The sequence below is a fragment of the Haliotis cracherodii genome, unplaced genomic scaffold (genome assembly GCF_022045235.1).
Source record: "Haliotis cracherodii isolate W230 unplaced genomic scaffold, xgHalCrac1.p SCAF_11, whole genome shotgun sequence".
Classification (NCBI taxonomy): Eukaryota; Metazoa; Mollusca; class Gastropoda; order Lepetellida; family Haliotidae; genus Haliotis; species Haliotis cracherodii.
In genome coordinates, this window is record NW_027266266.1 from 3,314,215 (window position 1) to 3,331,665 (window position 17,451).

The window sequence follows — 17,451 nt, forward strand, 5'->3', positions numbered from 1 at the left end:
AATTACAAGCACATGTTTACAGAGGGCGCTGTTGCTATTTTGTAACACTGTTTCTGATTGGACAACCCCGCAATTTAAAATCCGGACAATAATATTTCAGCACATGTGTAGATAGGAGTATGATCCACAGGAACTCGTCATTGGTCGTTAAATAAAAATATATATCCCCTATATATAAGTCTCTACTTACATATAGCGGGTATATATTTCTTTTTACTGACCAATAATGAGTTCCTGTGGCATGATCGAAGGATAATGTGAATTGAGAAAATCGTACTTTCTCAGACTTTTCTCAAGCTACATTTCATGAGATAATCGGGAAGTAACATGGTAAACAAAGAAGCCATTTAATTCTATATAGTACAATGTGTGTGTTATTAACAGGCAGTCAAAGTAATAGCAGAAAGGAAATTTGTAATGGGAATTTCAAATAGAAATTAACCCTGGGACTGTATCATATTTTGCAGATATCCCGCCCCACACCCCAAAATTTATGTAACATTTGTTTCTTGCCACCCTCAAAATTAAATGCATGTAACATTTTTCCTTCCAAGGAGGTTTGGAATGTCAGGAATGTGCATCCCAGTTTTATAACCCCAGTTTCACAACCACATTTCTATAACCCCAGTTTCACAACCCCAGTTCCATAACCCGTTTCACAACCTCAGTTGCATATCCCCAGTTCCATAACCCCAGTTTCACAATCCCAGTTTCCTATCCCCAGTTCCATAACCCCATTTTCACAACCCCAGTTCCATAACCCCAGTTTCACAACCCCAGTTCCATAACCCCAGTTTCACAACCCCAGTTTCATATCCCCAGTTCCATAATCCGTTTCACAACCCCAGTTTCATATCCCCAGTTCCATAACCCCAGTCACAATCCCAGTTTCATACCCCCAGCTCCATAACCCCAGTTTCATAACCCCAGTTTCCAATCCCCAGTTCCATAACCCCAGTTTCATATTCCCAGTTCCATAACCCCAGTTTCACAAACACAGTTTCATAACCCCAGTTTCATATCCCCAGTTCCATAACCCCAGTTCCATAACCCCAGTTTCATATCCCCAGTTCCATAACCCCAGTTTCATATCCCCAGTTCCATAACCCCAGTTCCATAACCCCAGTTTCACAACCCCAGTTCCATAACCCGTTTCACAACCCCAGTTTCATATCCCCAGTTCCTTAACCCCAGTTTCATATCCCCAGTTCCATAACCTCAGTTTCACAACCCCAGTTTCACTACCCCAGTTTCACTACCCCATTTTCATATTCCCAGTTCCATAACCCCAGTTTCACAACCCCAATTTCATATCCCTAGTTCCATAACCCCAATTTCACAACCCCAGTTTCATATCCCCAGTTCCATAACCCCAGTTTCACAGCCCCAGTTCCATAACCCCAGTTTCATATCCCCAGTTCCATAACCCCAGTTTCATATCCCCAGTTCCATAACCCCAGTTCCATAACCCCAGTTTCACAACCCCAGTTCCATAACCCGTTTCACAACCCCAGTTTCATATCCCCAGTTCCTTAACCCCAGTTTCATATCCCCAGTTCCATAACCTCAGTTTCACAACCCCAGTTTCACTACCCCAGTTTCACTACCCCATTTTCATATTCCCAGTTCCATAACCCCAGTTTCACAACCCCAATTTCATATCCCTAGTTCCATAACCCCAATTTCACAACCCCAGTTTCATATCCCCAGTTCCATAACCCCAGTTTCACAGCCCCAGTTTCACAGCCCCAGTTTCATAACCCCACTCCCGTATAGCTGCCTTCCTTATTGCTGCGTGACGGTGCAGAAGGTTGGTGCAGCTTTAACGTCGGGGGCAAAGAGATTTCATCCCTATAAACAGTAGGTATTACTTTAGTCTCAATAGTCAACATTCAATACTTAAGTACATGTTACGATGAATTATATTTTATACACTCGTTACTTGTAAAGCAACTAATTTGTTTTCCTTTTTAATAGTTTATAGCAGAGACCATAAATAGAGATTAAAATTATGGTCTCTGTTTATATAATAGTACAAAGATGTACCGGTCATAATTTATATACATTTCCTTCTAGACCTTCTACAATCATAATTTGCAAAATCATGTTACGCCGTCTTCCTGAGGCAAGGGAGTTAACGTGGTATATAATTAGTAAAGATTTATTAAGTTTTAACTCGGTAAGCACAACAACGCAGCCGATCCGCTGCTCAGGTCACGATCTGCACGTGCTTTTGCTACTGTCAGGTGAGTTTGTGCTTTACGTCACATAGGCAATATTTCAGCCATATCATGACGAGAAGTTATACATTATTAATACATCTCTTTAAACTAAATATAATCCTGTCATCAATGGACAGTAAAATAACTAGAGTATCACAGAATAATAGTTAAAACTAGCATACAACCATAAAAAGATATCACTGTATGTGACGAGACAATATAAAAAAGGGCTATAGATCGCCAACAGCTGAAGGGAGATCACCATGCTAGGGTCCATGGGGACTTACAGTACCTTTGCTACCTGCATGGACCCCAGCAGGATTTACATCATCCCCTCAGATGCTGGCGACGATTAGGAAAGTTAGCCAAAATTAAAAGAACACACATTCTACGATTAACATGCAATATGATAGGAATAACGTACTTTGAATGCTATAGACTTATACCCTCTCAGGGGGACAATGATTTTACAGTACTTTAACCCCCGTCAAGGGTAGAGCCAGTTCTCAGTTCACAATTATACACTACCAATTTAAGAAAGCGTAAGATGACGACTATACGCCTTGCATTCCCGATGAAGAAGTAATGCGGATGGTTGCAGCAACAGTGGTATCAGATAAAGTTCGTAATTTCCTTTGTTGTTTTACCCCGCACCAAGCAATATCAAAGCTATAAGACTGTTAATAAGCTGGAGTCTGGACCAGAAAATCCAGTGATTGACAACATGAGCGTGTTTGTTTTTTTAATTAAATCTCTTTTGATTGTCATTTTTGTTATGCGTTTTTTCAATCATACATTTTGGAAACGAAAGATCAAGGTGAACTTTTCTCTCTTACACGACATGAAATGGAGAGCTTGTCGTGAACGAGGATCGACCTTGGTATCTGCAGCCCAGTGAGTGCACCACTGGGCTACGGAGGCGCTGATGAATCACAATGCTTTTAAGAATGTCTGTATCCAGTACGTACACCAGCAGCAGATATTTTACGCCCGCTTCCTAAGGTTCATGGAAAGTGTGTTTGAACATAAAAATGTTGATGTTTTAAGTTTCTTTTTTCGGGTTATAGTGAGTGAGTTTGGTTTAACGCCGTTTTAACAGTATTCCAGTTATATCAGCGCGTGTCAGCTTAATGTGGGAGATAAGCTCGAAGTGATGCAGGTCTCAGACGTTTACCTCTTCGCTGAAACCAACGAGCACGGGTATGGTGCTGACAAAGCTACAAACCTAATCGGGGCGAACCGGGATTCGAACCCACAATCGTGCCCAAGGGACGCAACTGTGCACAGCGAATTGCGGCGTCTTAGACGACTGGGCCACCCGTGCCCCCTTTTCGGTTTATACGTTAAAGAAAACACTTGTCTTCAGGTTTTTTATTATATTTAAAACCCTTATCCGTAGGATACAACCGAAGGAAAGGAGTTACATTGTACTTGACGACACGCAGTCGTCCCACTCTCCCGGCACCATTTGATTAGTATAGGTTTGCCGACACGTTTTAACGCAGAACATTAAAGACTGATCGACTATGCATGGTCTCAAATAGAGACTGCAGGCGGCTAATTATACTATAGGCGTGACATTATAATATTTATTTAGATAATAAGTTGTAAGTTTAAATCATTGATTCATGAAAATAAGAGGGAATATATTACGAATTATAATATAATTTGGTAACATTGTTGAGTAGGCATACAGTGGTCTGAAGTGAGGGCATATGTGGGACTAGGGCCAACGGGACTATCACATATCATGATGAGAATCATATGGTTTAGAAATAGCATCCGAACTGTCGGAAATAGGGCAGTCTACGAATAAAACATAAATGGTCTTGGGGAGGGGAGGTCAAAATTCCTGGAAACGGTGGAATCCACCCAACAGAGAGCCAAATAAAAGATCAGGGTAGGAAAGACTAGGGGGCGGAATAGTCTGTTGCAAGGGGAAAGGTTACCGACCAGTCGTAACAATAATGATGACTGTTGTGACGTGGGAACCCGGAGCGGATCCCAAGTTAGGCAGTCTGGTGCGTTTCGACTGAGAGTGAAGCTTTGCGGCCGAAGTCTCTAACTAAGTGACACATAGAGTGGGTTGGACCTCTACACAAAATGTGAATAAAAGCTGTTAAAAGAAGAACATCATCTTGTGATTGCTAGGGGAACTATGGTACCCCTGCCGAACAAGGCTGGAATTGCGGAATTGTATTTTGGCTGGAATAACGGGCCTATGTACAGTCCAATCAAACGAGCGCAACGAAATCGACATCAGGTTCGTTAAAAGCGGTGCAGATTTCGGTCGATTGCAGGATTTGCAAAGCATGTGTACCGCCAACTCGGCGCCAACGGATATTTTCACAATCTTTTCTTGTTTTCAATGAAGGTGCTCACGTGATTTGATGCAATATGCGAAGTAAGACCCGTTTTATTACAATATAGATCTTCATTGTTATCGATCTGATCGTCATTACTGGGCACCGCCATTCTGTTTGAAGCAAACGCAAGTGTTATGAGAGGTGGAGTCTGATTGGTTAAAAGGAGGTGACACTGGTCACTGATGGAGCCCAGAAATTCCAGCCTAGTTGGGCAAGGGTGGAAACTGGACTTTTACAGTCAGTTATCTCCCTTGCCTGGAGATGACGTATACGGTTGAGATAGGGGGCAATGAAGATAAATGACACATATTCTTTCTTACTACTAATGACGTGTAACAAATACAATTTTTTTTAAGTAACGAGTTCAAGTTCGATTCCCCCCATTGGTACAATGTGTGAAGCCTGTTTTTGGTGTCCTCCGCCGGGACATTGCTGGAATATTGATCAAAGAGGCGTAATAGCATATTCACTTACAACAGACAGCTAGGCCATAGTTTCAAACGAGGTGTAAAAGAAATACTACAAATGATGAATGGACGACGACTGACTGTAATTATACTAATAATATGGGATGAGTCCGGTAACTTGTAGCCGAATGGTTTTTTTTCGATTGTCGTTTGTGTGATTCCACAAGAGTTTTTGTGCAGTTAGAACATATTTATTTCAAGGAACGTTTCAACCACACACTAAACTCCTCTTTCTCCATATGGAGGTCTAATTACAAAGGAATTGTGGCTGATAACTGTAAATTTACGACAACCATAAAATGAATACGCTCAACCAATCGCGTAGTGTATTACATCGTCTCTTAGGAACACGTAAACAATGGCGGAAAGTTTAAGAATTTCATCTGTGCGTTCGGATACATGAACTGATTTCTTGATCAGTATATGAAATATGCAAGAATTTCAATATGGAATCACTAACGAAATTGATTTATGTCATAGCCGCCATTTCATTTGCTGTCATGTGCTCGTGTCAAGGTGTGTTTGCTGCTTCAGATTGAAACGTGCATTATTGTGTACGATATTTACAAACATGCACCTGCACGTCTCCCAATTGTTTTTGTGCAATAGTCTTTTTCTTATTACATCAAAGTAATATTAATCGTAAATGTTTATAAAATCACATTCATAAGTGCATGTTCTGATAATTGATACTGACAGACATACACCGTGCATCTATCTCAAAATCATGCCTAGACCTGCTTAATTCCAGATGCTAGATGTCTACAAAATCACACAAATGTTGTGTTTTTTTTATGTAACAGTTATGATGTCAATTATGACTTGATACGTTAGATGTTACAAAATAGACATATTAGGACCAATCTATCTGTTTCATGTATATACTCTTTTCATAGTATGTTAAAGGGGCACTAATCTAACGCAATTCCCCGGGACTGGTTGTTGCCTTTGTTATTGTTTTTTCCCAGTGAGTACCCGGATGTAGAGCAGAAATCTAGACCAGCTCGCGACCTCTGTTGCGCCATTCGTAAGCGCATTAGTCACTTTTATGGATACCGGTAGTAATAAGAGCGTATGGTCACATTGATCAACAAAATGAAATACAGTTTTCGAGATAATAAGGAAATGTAGGTATCTTTATGGGTAGCATCGGTAATGGTGACGAAGTTTTGATAAGTCACATGCTTGGTAATTTTGCGATTTTCGTTTACACTATTTTGACTTGCAACACAAAGTAAATATTTCATCAGAGCATTGCTTTTTTTTATAGTGTGTGTATTTTTTTACTGTCAAAATGTGTAACATATTTATTAAACGTCTTAATATTCAGTTTTTTTACAAAGTGACTGAAAAACATTTCCATCTGTATTATTATGATAACGAATTCCAAACATTTTGATGTTTATGTCATCACCAAGAGACTGAAAATGTTACGTTGAAACGTACATTTCTATGTTGTTTGACTTCTAATCCTACATAATAATCTGTTGTGATGTTTGTAGGCCCTTTAGATCGTCTTAATCAATCTGGACAGATTTTTTAGTCAAAATGACTGAAATATTTACACATTTTATAAATTGCCTGAGAGAATCACATTTTACAAATTGACGGTAATCTATACACGCTTACAAAGGAAATGACCTGTGAAAACAACATCTATCGCGCATTGAAGAATTTCCCAACCAAGACGTAGAGAAACAAGAACGAATCGGTTCAAATGAAGGAAAAGAAAATGCAAATACCATAATTACAACTTACCAAATTTATGTGTATAAATAGGCAGCTTCCTTGTTCGAGGAATGTATCCGTGAATATCCACACAAAGGAATAATATCCCACTCATCTGCAGCTATACAAAAACTTATTCGATGTCATGTGTCTCTGTAACTATCAAATATTCTAAAAGATATATATCGTTTCGGGATATTATAACCAGTGTTCGTTTCTCAACTGATCACTTGGATTGTTTCAGGTGTTTCACATAGGTGTCAAGTCTCAAGGGTTGGCTGAGAAAGGCCACGTGACAACTATTTTCATTACGTCCACGGTTCCTAAAAAATCCACTGAGTTTGATAACAATGAGCAACCAATCAACGTATTATCAGTTAACCCTTTGAACAAAGTATGTTGTTTTTACATCGGCACTTCACGCCATGATAGGAGTGTATTCCCTTTGTTTTAGTAAACCTAGACATGTAAACACTCACTTTTGACATATCCACTGCGCAAGATAACAGTGATTAATCAATCAACGTATTTTCTGTTAACCCTTTGATGACTAGGAACGATCCGTTGATTTACCAAAAAAAGTAAATCAACTGATCATTCATCTCTTGCTGGGCTGCCACGTGCATATTACATAACGCACATTTCACCTCACTTCAAACCTGGATTTAGATTGAATAATTACCCCAGACACAATAAATGCCAAATGAGAACCTTTGTCAGGTAATCTAAGTGGTGCTACCACTAATTGTACCTGTAATAAATTCATTAACTGAGCATCAAGTGAATGACGACAAATACACAGGTTATACGAGAAAACGTGGATGACAACAAGGGAGTAGTAATCGTATTATCGACGCAATCCGAAATCCGAAAATGCTTTCACTGCATGGATACTTTTTTTTAGTATTAAATTATAACCATCTGGGGTATTTCCAAATAACGACTTCCGATGAGCTCCGCCGTTCTTTTTGTCTGTTTGTTTAGGCTGAAGAAATTAATTAACATGCGCCCTTTGTCTAATCTTTATAGATCACATTTAACCAATCAGTGTTTATTCAAAAATGCGTAAAACAAATATTGCCTCCAGCCTCCAAGTTTATTTAGCTGTCCTTGCAGACGGTAGCCCAGTCTCTGGTCACGCTCAGTTGCGTTGCGTATCATCCGGGTACTCACGGGGGAAAAAACAATAACAAAGGCAACAACCAGTCCGGGGAATGGCGTTAGATCAGTGCCCCTTTAAACCATCTAAACTAAAACCTTAGTAGAAAATTGAAATTGTCAAAAACATTGTTACAGCACAAGCTTGTAACCAGTAATCACTTACCATGCAAACGTGAACAGTTATTCCTAAGTCATGATATTCTAAGTAGCATGTATCCACAAGAGGATATTCAAGTGCATGATAGATATTTATGAGCATGTGCTGAACTCACTGTATGTGTAGAAGGTTGTTATAGGCATTTTGTAGGTAAAACTATGACAAGTAATATAATGGATAACTTATTTATTATGCATGTACAAAGTTTTGTGAAACACACTGTAAATGTTACCCTAAACAAGGAAAGTCTTTGACAAATGAGTCATTCCTAGGTCCCTTATCTGCTCTAAATCAAAATCGTTTGATCTATGAATAATATTCGGATATATCTTCATGTATGTCATAAAAGTAAACAGATTAAGTACAGTATGACTATACATAGATAAATTCTAATAGAAGCATTCTTATTATTTTAGTCCAGACCAATTTGAATTTTTGTTGTGCAGTCTTTCTGTACAGTTTGTCACAAGTGGGAGGAGGCAAAATAACAACACAAAAGATCTTTTCAGGGATGGTTTCAAGTTGATTGCCTGATAATAAACTCCTTATGAAATAAAATACAAACAAAAAGTTGTGAAGAATTAAGTATTATTTTCAAACAACATTTTAATTATATTTTAAATTAACTTTTGCAGAATTTAGGATGGACTCATCCACAAAACAGGAAAACTCATCCACAAAACAGGAAAAACAATTTTTTGTAATACAACTGGTGGCGTAATATATTTGGAATTTGAAACTGAAAGATTGACCTCTCATCACTGTTGTTGAACCATTGATATTTTGTTTTCAGAAATTGGCACAGTTTATATAGGAGACCCTACAAATACAACAGCATATGCTTTCAATCTAAATAGAGGTCGACAAAATTTGCCAATCAGCATCCGAATAACTGATCTGGCCGACCCTGCGACAGATGTAGCTCTGAGAGATACGGTAGGTTCTCCTGATCAAATCTTGCTTATGTGATTGTTTTTAACTATGTGTATTTGGTGAACTAAATCTATGAAGCAATTGGGGGCATAGAGGGCCCCGTCTTCTTAAAGTACCGCGGGGGGACAGGTGGCCTAGTCGTCTAAGGTGCTACAATTCGCTGTGCAGAGTTTCATCCCTTGGGCACGCCAGAAACCTATGATTGTGGGTTCAAATACTGGTGCCAGCACCATACCTGTCCTGGTGAGTTTCATCGAAGTGGTAAATGTCTAAGACCTGCATCACTTCAGGCTTTCCTCCCACATTCAGCTGATACACCGAGATATAACTGGAATACTGTTAAAACTATAATAAAAGCGGTGTTAAACCCAACTCACTCTTGATGTTTGTCATCCTATCCCAAACTGCCAATATATAGCTGGAATATTGCTGAATGCGGCCTTAAACAATAAACAAACAAAAGCTATCCTCTTGTTGCTGAATCTCAGATTTCTGAATTTGACAGCAGCATACCCGTGGTCCTGGGTTTCAGGAGTCAGGGATTTATCGAGGAAGGAACGCTAAGTGTCCCTGAAGGCAAAGTGGGAAAAATCAATAGTTTGAACAAAATTTGGATATTTTAAGTTCTTATTTTCCTTTATTTTATTAATTTAACTTTGAATTTTAACATTGCATTCAATGCAATAAAGTGAAACTAAGCATTAAAGCCTCTTCTTCATGATTGGTCCTGTTATCAGTGCCATCAAGTCACATCTACAGAGATGTAACAGTAGTTACAACTATGTCAGAATCAACTGGGAAATGTTTAATTCCAATTTGGGAAATTTGACTAACATTTGCCACACACTTGGGTCCGAATTATGGCCTGTGAGCAGGACTAGATATATCCCTTAAAGTGATAAGCGCATACAACGTGCATGACTTTAAGCGTGTTAAGCGTATGTCTTGATAAAACTGAATACGGTTTAGAATGAAGTTAAACTGAACTCATCAAGAGTAGAGAGTATGGGTGCGTTGCAAATTGCCTGGCAACAGTGCACTAATTTTCAACCGCTTGAAGGCGAAACAATCACTGGCTGAGATCACTTCGTTCTCAAACCAAAAAGGCGGCAGACTTTAACAGCGGGACAAGAAATACTAGACTGGATCAACGAGGAAATGAACAAAGGCAGCACCACATCATCCTCAGTCTGCTCCACATCTTCAAAGTAGTCACAAACTTCATCAGCTCGTCATCGAGCCTTTTCTATTACATTCTTCATCACGTCATGCGCCCCCATTTTGGAAGAGTGTGCAAGCACTTCGAACTGTTGCAGACCCTGGGATGAGCTATTAGTTTGTTTTCTCTAAGCGATTCGTGGCTTGCAACGTGCCCCACATATTCTGATTGTAGGTTGACATTAGCTGTGAAGCAAGTGATAACAGGCAGGGCTATACAGCTGTTACCTTCACCTCCCTCACCTTCTCACCAGGAGGCTCTTCTGCCAGTACCATCTTCTTTGAGTAAGTATCATGTGATCACTGTTTGTTTTGTCACACTTAATTACTAATTTATTTTATTTCTTTGTCAAAATAAGGAAATAATTCATATGTTGTTCTAATTTAATGAAAAGTTACAGAAATTAAACAAATTCCTGTTGATCTTGGCTGCAGTGGTTCATTTATCTTAGCAACAAAAGCTGTCACAAAGGTTTTAGGGGGTCGTAACTCACTATGCAGAGTTACCACCCTTACCTGTGCCAGAATACACTTGTCATGGGTTTGAATCCCAAATTTTAGACAAGTGTGATCCTTTGCCTGTCAGCCCCATACCTGTACTCATAGGTTTTAGCAAGGTAGTACACGTCTGAAAGAGGCAATGTTCAGTGCTGACAATGTTCCATTTGCTGTGCAGAGTTGCATCTCTTGGGCATGCTAGAAATCTAGGATCCTGGCTTTGAATCCCAGTTCGCCCGATTATGTTTTTAAGTTTTTCAGTACCATACCTGTGCTCGTGGGTTTTGCCAAAGCGGTAAACATCTGAGACCTGATAAAACCCTGAAAGTGATAAATGTATAAGACATGCACCACTTCAGGCTTTCCTGTAAAACCTGTTAGTACCTCTCTTATGGTTACTGTGAAATAGCAATATACGTTCAAGTCCCGTTAATCCGACATCGATGATTGCATATGATTATGTCGGATTAACGAGTATGTCGGATAAACTAAATTTAGTAGTATCAACGTTCGTGATCGAAAATTGGACAACTACACCCTAGATAAGGATTCAAACACATAATAAAAAATATAAAATACATATTAATATTGTTATGTTACATAGTTGATGGAATATGTTTTCTAATCATGCAACCTCTAAAGTTTAACACAAAACAACTGTTACGGACTGTATGACCGATTCAAAATACTTTAAAAAGCATAGTCTGGAATGGAAGTCGCAACTGGTACCCAAAGCTTAAGAAAGCTGCTTTATAAGTGGCTAACGTCGACTTCCTGTTGGTCATTTCATTGGTAGGTCATAGTTCGCAAAAGGTTCGTTCTGACGAGACCTGTAATGGGATGTCCTCGTCGATAGCGCGAACTTGTATCTGATTTTAATAAGATTGAGGTAATCTAAGCATGTGAATTATCCTGTTTTCTTTATTTAAAGCATTAATTGTTTATTGTAAAGCAAGTTTATCTCTGCAGCTACCAGCCGATTCGTCTCGTATCAAAACACGGGCTGTGTACTCGCGGGCAGATTACCACAGAGTACGCTGATAACTGTGTCGGATTAACGAGACTGATTAATGAGTGATTTCGGTAATTTGTTGCAAATTAGGTGTGTCGGAGTCGGAGTGCAAGACTGTCGGATTAACGGGTCTAAATAGCACTGATTTAATCGGTTCCCATTATTTGTGTCGGATAAAGCCGATTGTCGGATTAACGAGTGTCGGATTAATGAGACTTGACTGTACTTAAGAAAATATGGTACCTACAATACTACAGGCAAAAGTGGCAGTGGGTTTACAAGCAAAACACTGTGTTTGTGCCGTTTTTTTCTTACGTTTGTTTGCTTCAGTATGTCATGGTTGTTCTTTGACAATGTTCAAATCATGTTTGAATCTGATCTTGCAGTTTGACACGAGCAGGGCGGAGTGTGGATATCCGATGTTATGGCACCTCGACGGGCCTGGCCTGCCCCGCCAACACAACGACCGGCGCCACGCCCCCCCAGCCCCAGTTCTGTCCCTCCACCTCACGCAGCTCCCCTGTGTAGGTACACACTGACAGGACAGAATCTCACCTCAGTGTCTATAGATACCAAATATATCAACACAAATTGATACAGAGTATCTCACCCGAGTGTCTTTTCATATCAAATATAAGGCTAAAAAAATAATAGTCTTGGTTCTAAGACTCCGCCAGCATCATCATAAGTCTGCTGCACGTTTCGCTTTTATTTCCATTTTCCAAAAAAATAAAAAATCCTAATACTTAAAAACAATGTGATCCAATATGGCATGCTAAACTGACGAGTTTGAACAAGCAAAAAAAAAAGCACCGCTTGCACTATGTTTTCAAAAGTCATTGCCTGAGAACCAATTCTTTTATTTGTCTAAGCCTAACAACACAAGTTTAAAACTCTGAAGCTCAAGTGATATAGATCTCATGTGCCAGCCAGTTTGAGATGATAAATACAGACTGACACAGGAAAGAGCAGAAGCTCATAGCCCAGACATCTTGTGTGTTACTGCAGTCCGCAATACTCTAGCCATATCACTGTCTCGGTCGCTGCCAAACAAATTAATGCCTACAAGCCAAATAAGTGTCTTTGTATTCTATAACTTTGTAGATATTAGTCTACATGTATAACTAGGATTTTCTGTTCTAACACGACAGAAATCTTTTGTTCTGGGCTTATGGCTGCAGTCTAATGACTCCAGAGGGACTGTGCTTGTGGAAGAAAATGAAAATAAAATCTTTTGGATGAGATTTCAACTGATAAATTGTCGTGAGATATGTGCAAAAATAGTGCATGATTGGAACATTTTTGTGATATATTTGAAGTGCAATGGCTTGTGTTGGTGTTTTGACAATGGAAAAAGCACCAGGTTTTTCAGACAGAAAACAAAGCTTTCGACCAAGTTATTCCTCTTCTTTGAAGAAAAATTTGCTAAGCTGATGAATGGGTTCATATTAAAACGTTTTGAATGTTCAAGCAGGGTGGTAATTATGACTGGCATGAGATGAGAAACATAAGATACAGACAGCTGGACATATATAACAACTACTAAACACTGGGGATTACGCCGGAGGACCCAATCTTATCTTGGACCTGCGGTTCATGGTTTGTTATTTTGTCCTGGGCCCACTTACACAAAGCGATCTTAGCGCTAAGACGATCATAACTCCCATACTTTAACATGGCTTACAATAGTCTTAGTGCTAAGATCGCTTTGTGCAAGTGGGCCCAGAAGTTACATGTGTTTCTTTGTTTGACAGATCACTAAAAGTCCAACCGGCGCCAATTGTGAGTTTCTGCGATTCTCAGATTTCCGTCCCTAATGACAACACAATCGAATCTACCTTCGATCTTGCCCTCAGGTACGAGCTTGTTAAGACAAGCAACATTCAGATACTATTTGAATTCAACAAACTTAATACTGCATGCATATAAACACGGGCAAATAATAATGAATTAGTTTGAACCAACAAGTAGTCCAAACATGACATATTCGAAATATTTGTGCAGTTGATTGTGTTAAGGATAACGCACAGGTATCTGAACATTCAAATAATTGACGAGTCAGCATTATTTGTAATGAATGTCCAGTTATGTGTGCGTTATCTGACATAAAATACAGCATGAAAGTAACAAGATACTGAGTAATCAGATTTAGAAAACATCCTGAACGTTAAGATAAATCAATAAATAAATGAAAATAATAAAAAACACTTATTTTGCGTGGACAATCGTAATACAGGTGAATCTTTAACTTTGTGCTTTGATATCCTTGTTGTATTTGAACTAGCCCATACATTAGTAATCCACATTGACTTTGTGTGATTTGGTTGTTGTAGACAGTACAATCATTATGCTCCTGCTCTGAATTAATGCGGGGCGGTCGGGTAGCCTAGTGGTTAAAGCGTTCGCTCGTCACGCCGAAGACCTGAGTTCGAATCCCGACATGAGTACAATGTGTGAAGCCCATTTCTGGTGTCCCCCGCCGTGATATTGCTGGAATAATGCTAAAAGCGGCGTCAAACCAAACATAAAATTGCACTGCAGAAAAAAATGCCAATCTGTTACAGATAATCTACAGTTGAAAAAAGGTGACATTGTGGTTGGAAATCAAGAAGCAGTGTCACTATTTTTACAATTATTAAATTGGAACCTAAATACTTATTGTAAGTCAAATCTGTATTGTCAGTTTAACAATATTAATGGTATACCAGTATTGTTGGGTAGGGTAGCAAGTATTTTCGCCAAAGGTACTGTCAATTGGATGACGGCAAGGAGACAAGTTTTTCTTCAAAATTTATTTGTTGGATAATTTCAAAAACAACAACAAAAAAACACATGGGGTTAAGTTCAGCTCTTGAAGAAAGATTTGCTCTTTGACCGAAGGATAGTCCAGTAGACGTATGTGTTTGCAGTGAAACCATCCAGGGATAGGTTACATTGTTTGTATGTCTGATTCCCCCTGATTTCAGTGAGGTGGTGGTGAACGCCCCGGTGGACATCAGCTGTCGGATCACTGTGTATGGTAAGTAGATAACAACATTACCAAGTTGGGAATTGGTTCAAATAGCAGGACTGACCTTTGGTATAAAAAGATGTCAGGTGAGGTGAAATGGGGTTGTGTGTGTGTCTGCGGCTTTCAGTGTGTGTCTGACTGTGTCAGTGTCTGTCTGCCTCTGTCTATCTGTGTCAGTGTCTGTCTGCCTCTGTCTATCTGTGTCAGTCTGTGTTTATCTCTGTCAATGTCTGTCTGCCTCTGTCTATCTGTGTCAATGTCTGCCTGCCTCTGTCTATCTGTGTCAATGTCTGTCTGCCTCTGTCTATCTGTGTCAGTCTGTGTTTATCTGTGTCAGTGTCTGTCTACCTCTGTCTATCTCTGTCTGCCTCTGTCTATCTCTGTCTGCCTCTGTCTATCTGTGTCAGTGTCTGTCTGCCTCTGTCTATCTGTGTCAGTGTCTGTCTGCCTCTGTCTATCTGTGTCAGTGTCTGTCTGCCTCTGTCTATCTGTGTCAATCTCTGTCTATCTGTGTCAGTGTCTGTCTGCCTCTGACCATCTGTGTCAGTCTGTGTTTATCTGTGTCAGTGTCTGTCTACCTCTGTCTATCTCTGTCTGCCTCTGTCTATCTCTGTCTGCCTCTGTCTATCTGTGTCAGTGTCTGTCTTCCTCTGTCTATCTCTGTCTATCTCTGTCTGCCTCTGTCTATCCCTGTCTGCCTCTGTCTATCTCTGTCTGCCTCTGTCTATCTCTGTCTGCCTCTGTCTATCCCTGTCTGCCTCTGTCTATCTCTGTCTGCCTCTGTCTATCTCTGTCTACCTCTGTCTATCTCTGTCTGCCTCTGTCTATCTCTGTCTGCCTCTGTCTATCTGTGTCAGTGTCTGTCTGCCTCTGTCTATCTCTGTCTGCCTCTGTCTATCCCTGTCTGCCTGTCTATCTCTGTCTGCCTCTGTCTATCTCTGTCTGCCTCTGTCTATCCCTGTCTGCCTCTGTCTATCCCTGTCTGCCTCTGTCTATCCCTGTCTGCCTCTGTCTATCTGTGTCAGTGTCTGTCTATCTCTGTCTGCCTCTGTCTATCCCTGTCTGCCTCTGTCTATCTGTGTCAGTGTCTGTCTGCCTCTGTCTGCCTCTGTCTATCCCTGTCTGCCTCTGTCTATCTCTGTCTGCCTCTGTCTATCCCTGTCTGCCTCTGTCTATCCCTGTCTGCCTCTGTCTATCCCTGTCTGCCTCTGTCTATCTCTGTCTGCCTCTGTCTATCTCTGTCTATCTGTGTCAGTGTCTGTCTGCCTCTGTCTATCTCTGTCTGCCTCTGTCTATCCCTGTCTGCCTCTGTCTATCTGTGTCAGTGTCTGTCTGCCTCTGTCTATCTCTGTCTGCCTCTGTCTATCCCTGTCTGCCTCTGTCTATCTCTGTCTGCCTCTGTCTATCTCTGTCTATCTGTGTCAGTGTCTGTCTGCCTCTGTCTATCTCTGTCTGCCTCTGTCTATCCCTGTCTGCCTCTGTCTATCCCTGTCTGCCTCTGTCTATCTGTGTCAGTGTCTGTCTGCCTCTGTCTATCTCTGTCTGCCTCTGTCTATCCCTGTCTGCCTCTATCTATCTCTGTCTGCCTCTGTCTATCCCTGTCTGCCTCTGTCTATCTGTGTCTGCCTCTGTCTATCTCTGTCTGCCTGTGTCTATCCCTGTCTGCCTCTGTCTATCTGTGTCAGTGTCTGTCTGCCTCTGTCTATCTCTGTCTGCCTCTGTCTATCCCTGTCTGCCTCTGTCTATCTCTGTCTGCCTCTGTCTGCCTCTGTCTATCCCTGTCTGCCTCTGTCTATCTCTGTCTGCCTCTGTCTATCTCTGTCTGCCTCTGTCTATCCCTGTCTGCCTCTGTCTATCCCTGTCTGCCTCTGTCTATCTCTGTCTGCCTCTGTCTATCCCTGTCTGCCTCTGTCTATCTGTGTCAGTGTCTGTCTATCTGTGTCAGTGTCTGTCTGCCTCTGTCTATCCCTGTCTGCCTCTGTCTGCCTCTGTCTATCCCTGTCTATCTCTGTCTATCTCTGTCTATCCCTGTCTGCCTCTGTCTATCCCTGTCTGCCTCTGTCTATCCCTGTCTGCCTCTGTCTATCTGTGTCAGTGTCTGTCTATCTCTGTCTGCCTCTGTCTATCCCTGTCTGCCTCTGTCTATCTGTGTCAGTGTCTGTCTGCCTCTGTCTATCTGTGTCAGTGTCTGTCTATCTCTGTCTGCCTCTGTCTATCCCTGTCTGCCTCTGTCTATCTGTGTCTGCCTCTGTCTATCTCTGTCTGCCTCTGTCTATCTGTGTCAGTCTGTGTCTGTCTGTGTCAGTGTGTGTCAGTTTCTATGTCTGTGTCTTTCATTGTCTGTGTCTGTCTGTGTCTGGTGTGCTTGCTTGTACTAGTCAGGACTAATTCCAGGTAGATAGTGCTAGCTCACTGAGATACCATGCTGCAGTTTGACACGGATACCCCACTAAGACACAGTACACTGACTCCGAGCTGCCCAGGCCTTGTTTTAGCCCCTTGCTGAGTGCTAGACAATGTAACAACAAGTACTTTAACATCGTTGGTATGACGCAGGGCATTGAACAACCGACCTTCCGCTCTCCATGCAGACGCTGTATCCACTTCTCCATGAAGACGGTCCATGCAGATGCTCTATCCACTAGACCACGCAGGGCTATATGTTAACCATTAAAGGAA

General features: G+C 40.8%; 1 protein-coding gene across 2 annotated transcripts in view; it reads left to right on the plus strand.

Moving 5' to 3' along the window:
* The first annotated feature begins 5,414 nt into the window (after window positions 1-5,414).
* LOC139456108 (uncharacterized) overlaps window positions 5,415-17,451 on the plus strand; it is a 67,014-nt gene continuing 54,977 nt past the window's right edge. For both annotated transcript variants that reach the window (XM_071237639.1, XM_071237640.1), the window contains exons 1-6: window positions 5,415-5,571; window positions 8,895-9,037; window positions 10,428-10,537; window positions 12,149-12,286; window positions 13,517-13,618; window positions 14,729-14,781. In XM_071237639.1, the coding sequence (XP_071093740.1) occupies window positions 5,502-5,571; window positions 8,895-9,037; window positions 10,428-10,537; window positions 12,149-12,286; window positions 13,517-13,618; window positions 14,729-14,781 (616 nt within the window). In that variant the 5' untranslated portion in view covers window positions 5,415-5,501. The remainder of the gene's footprint in view (window positions 5,572-8,894; window positions 9,038-10,427; window positions 10,538-12,148; window positions 12,287-13,516; window positions 13,619-14,728; window positions 14,782-17,451) is intronic.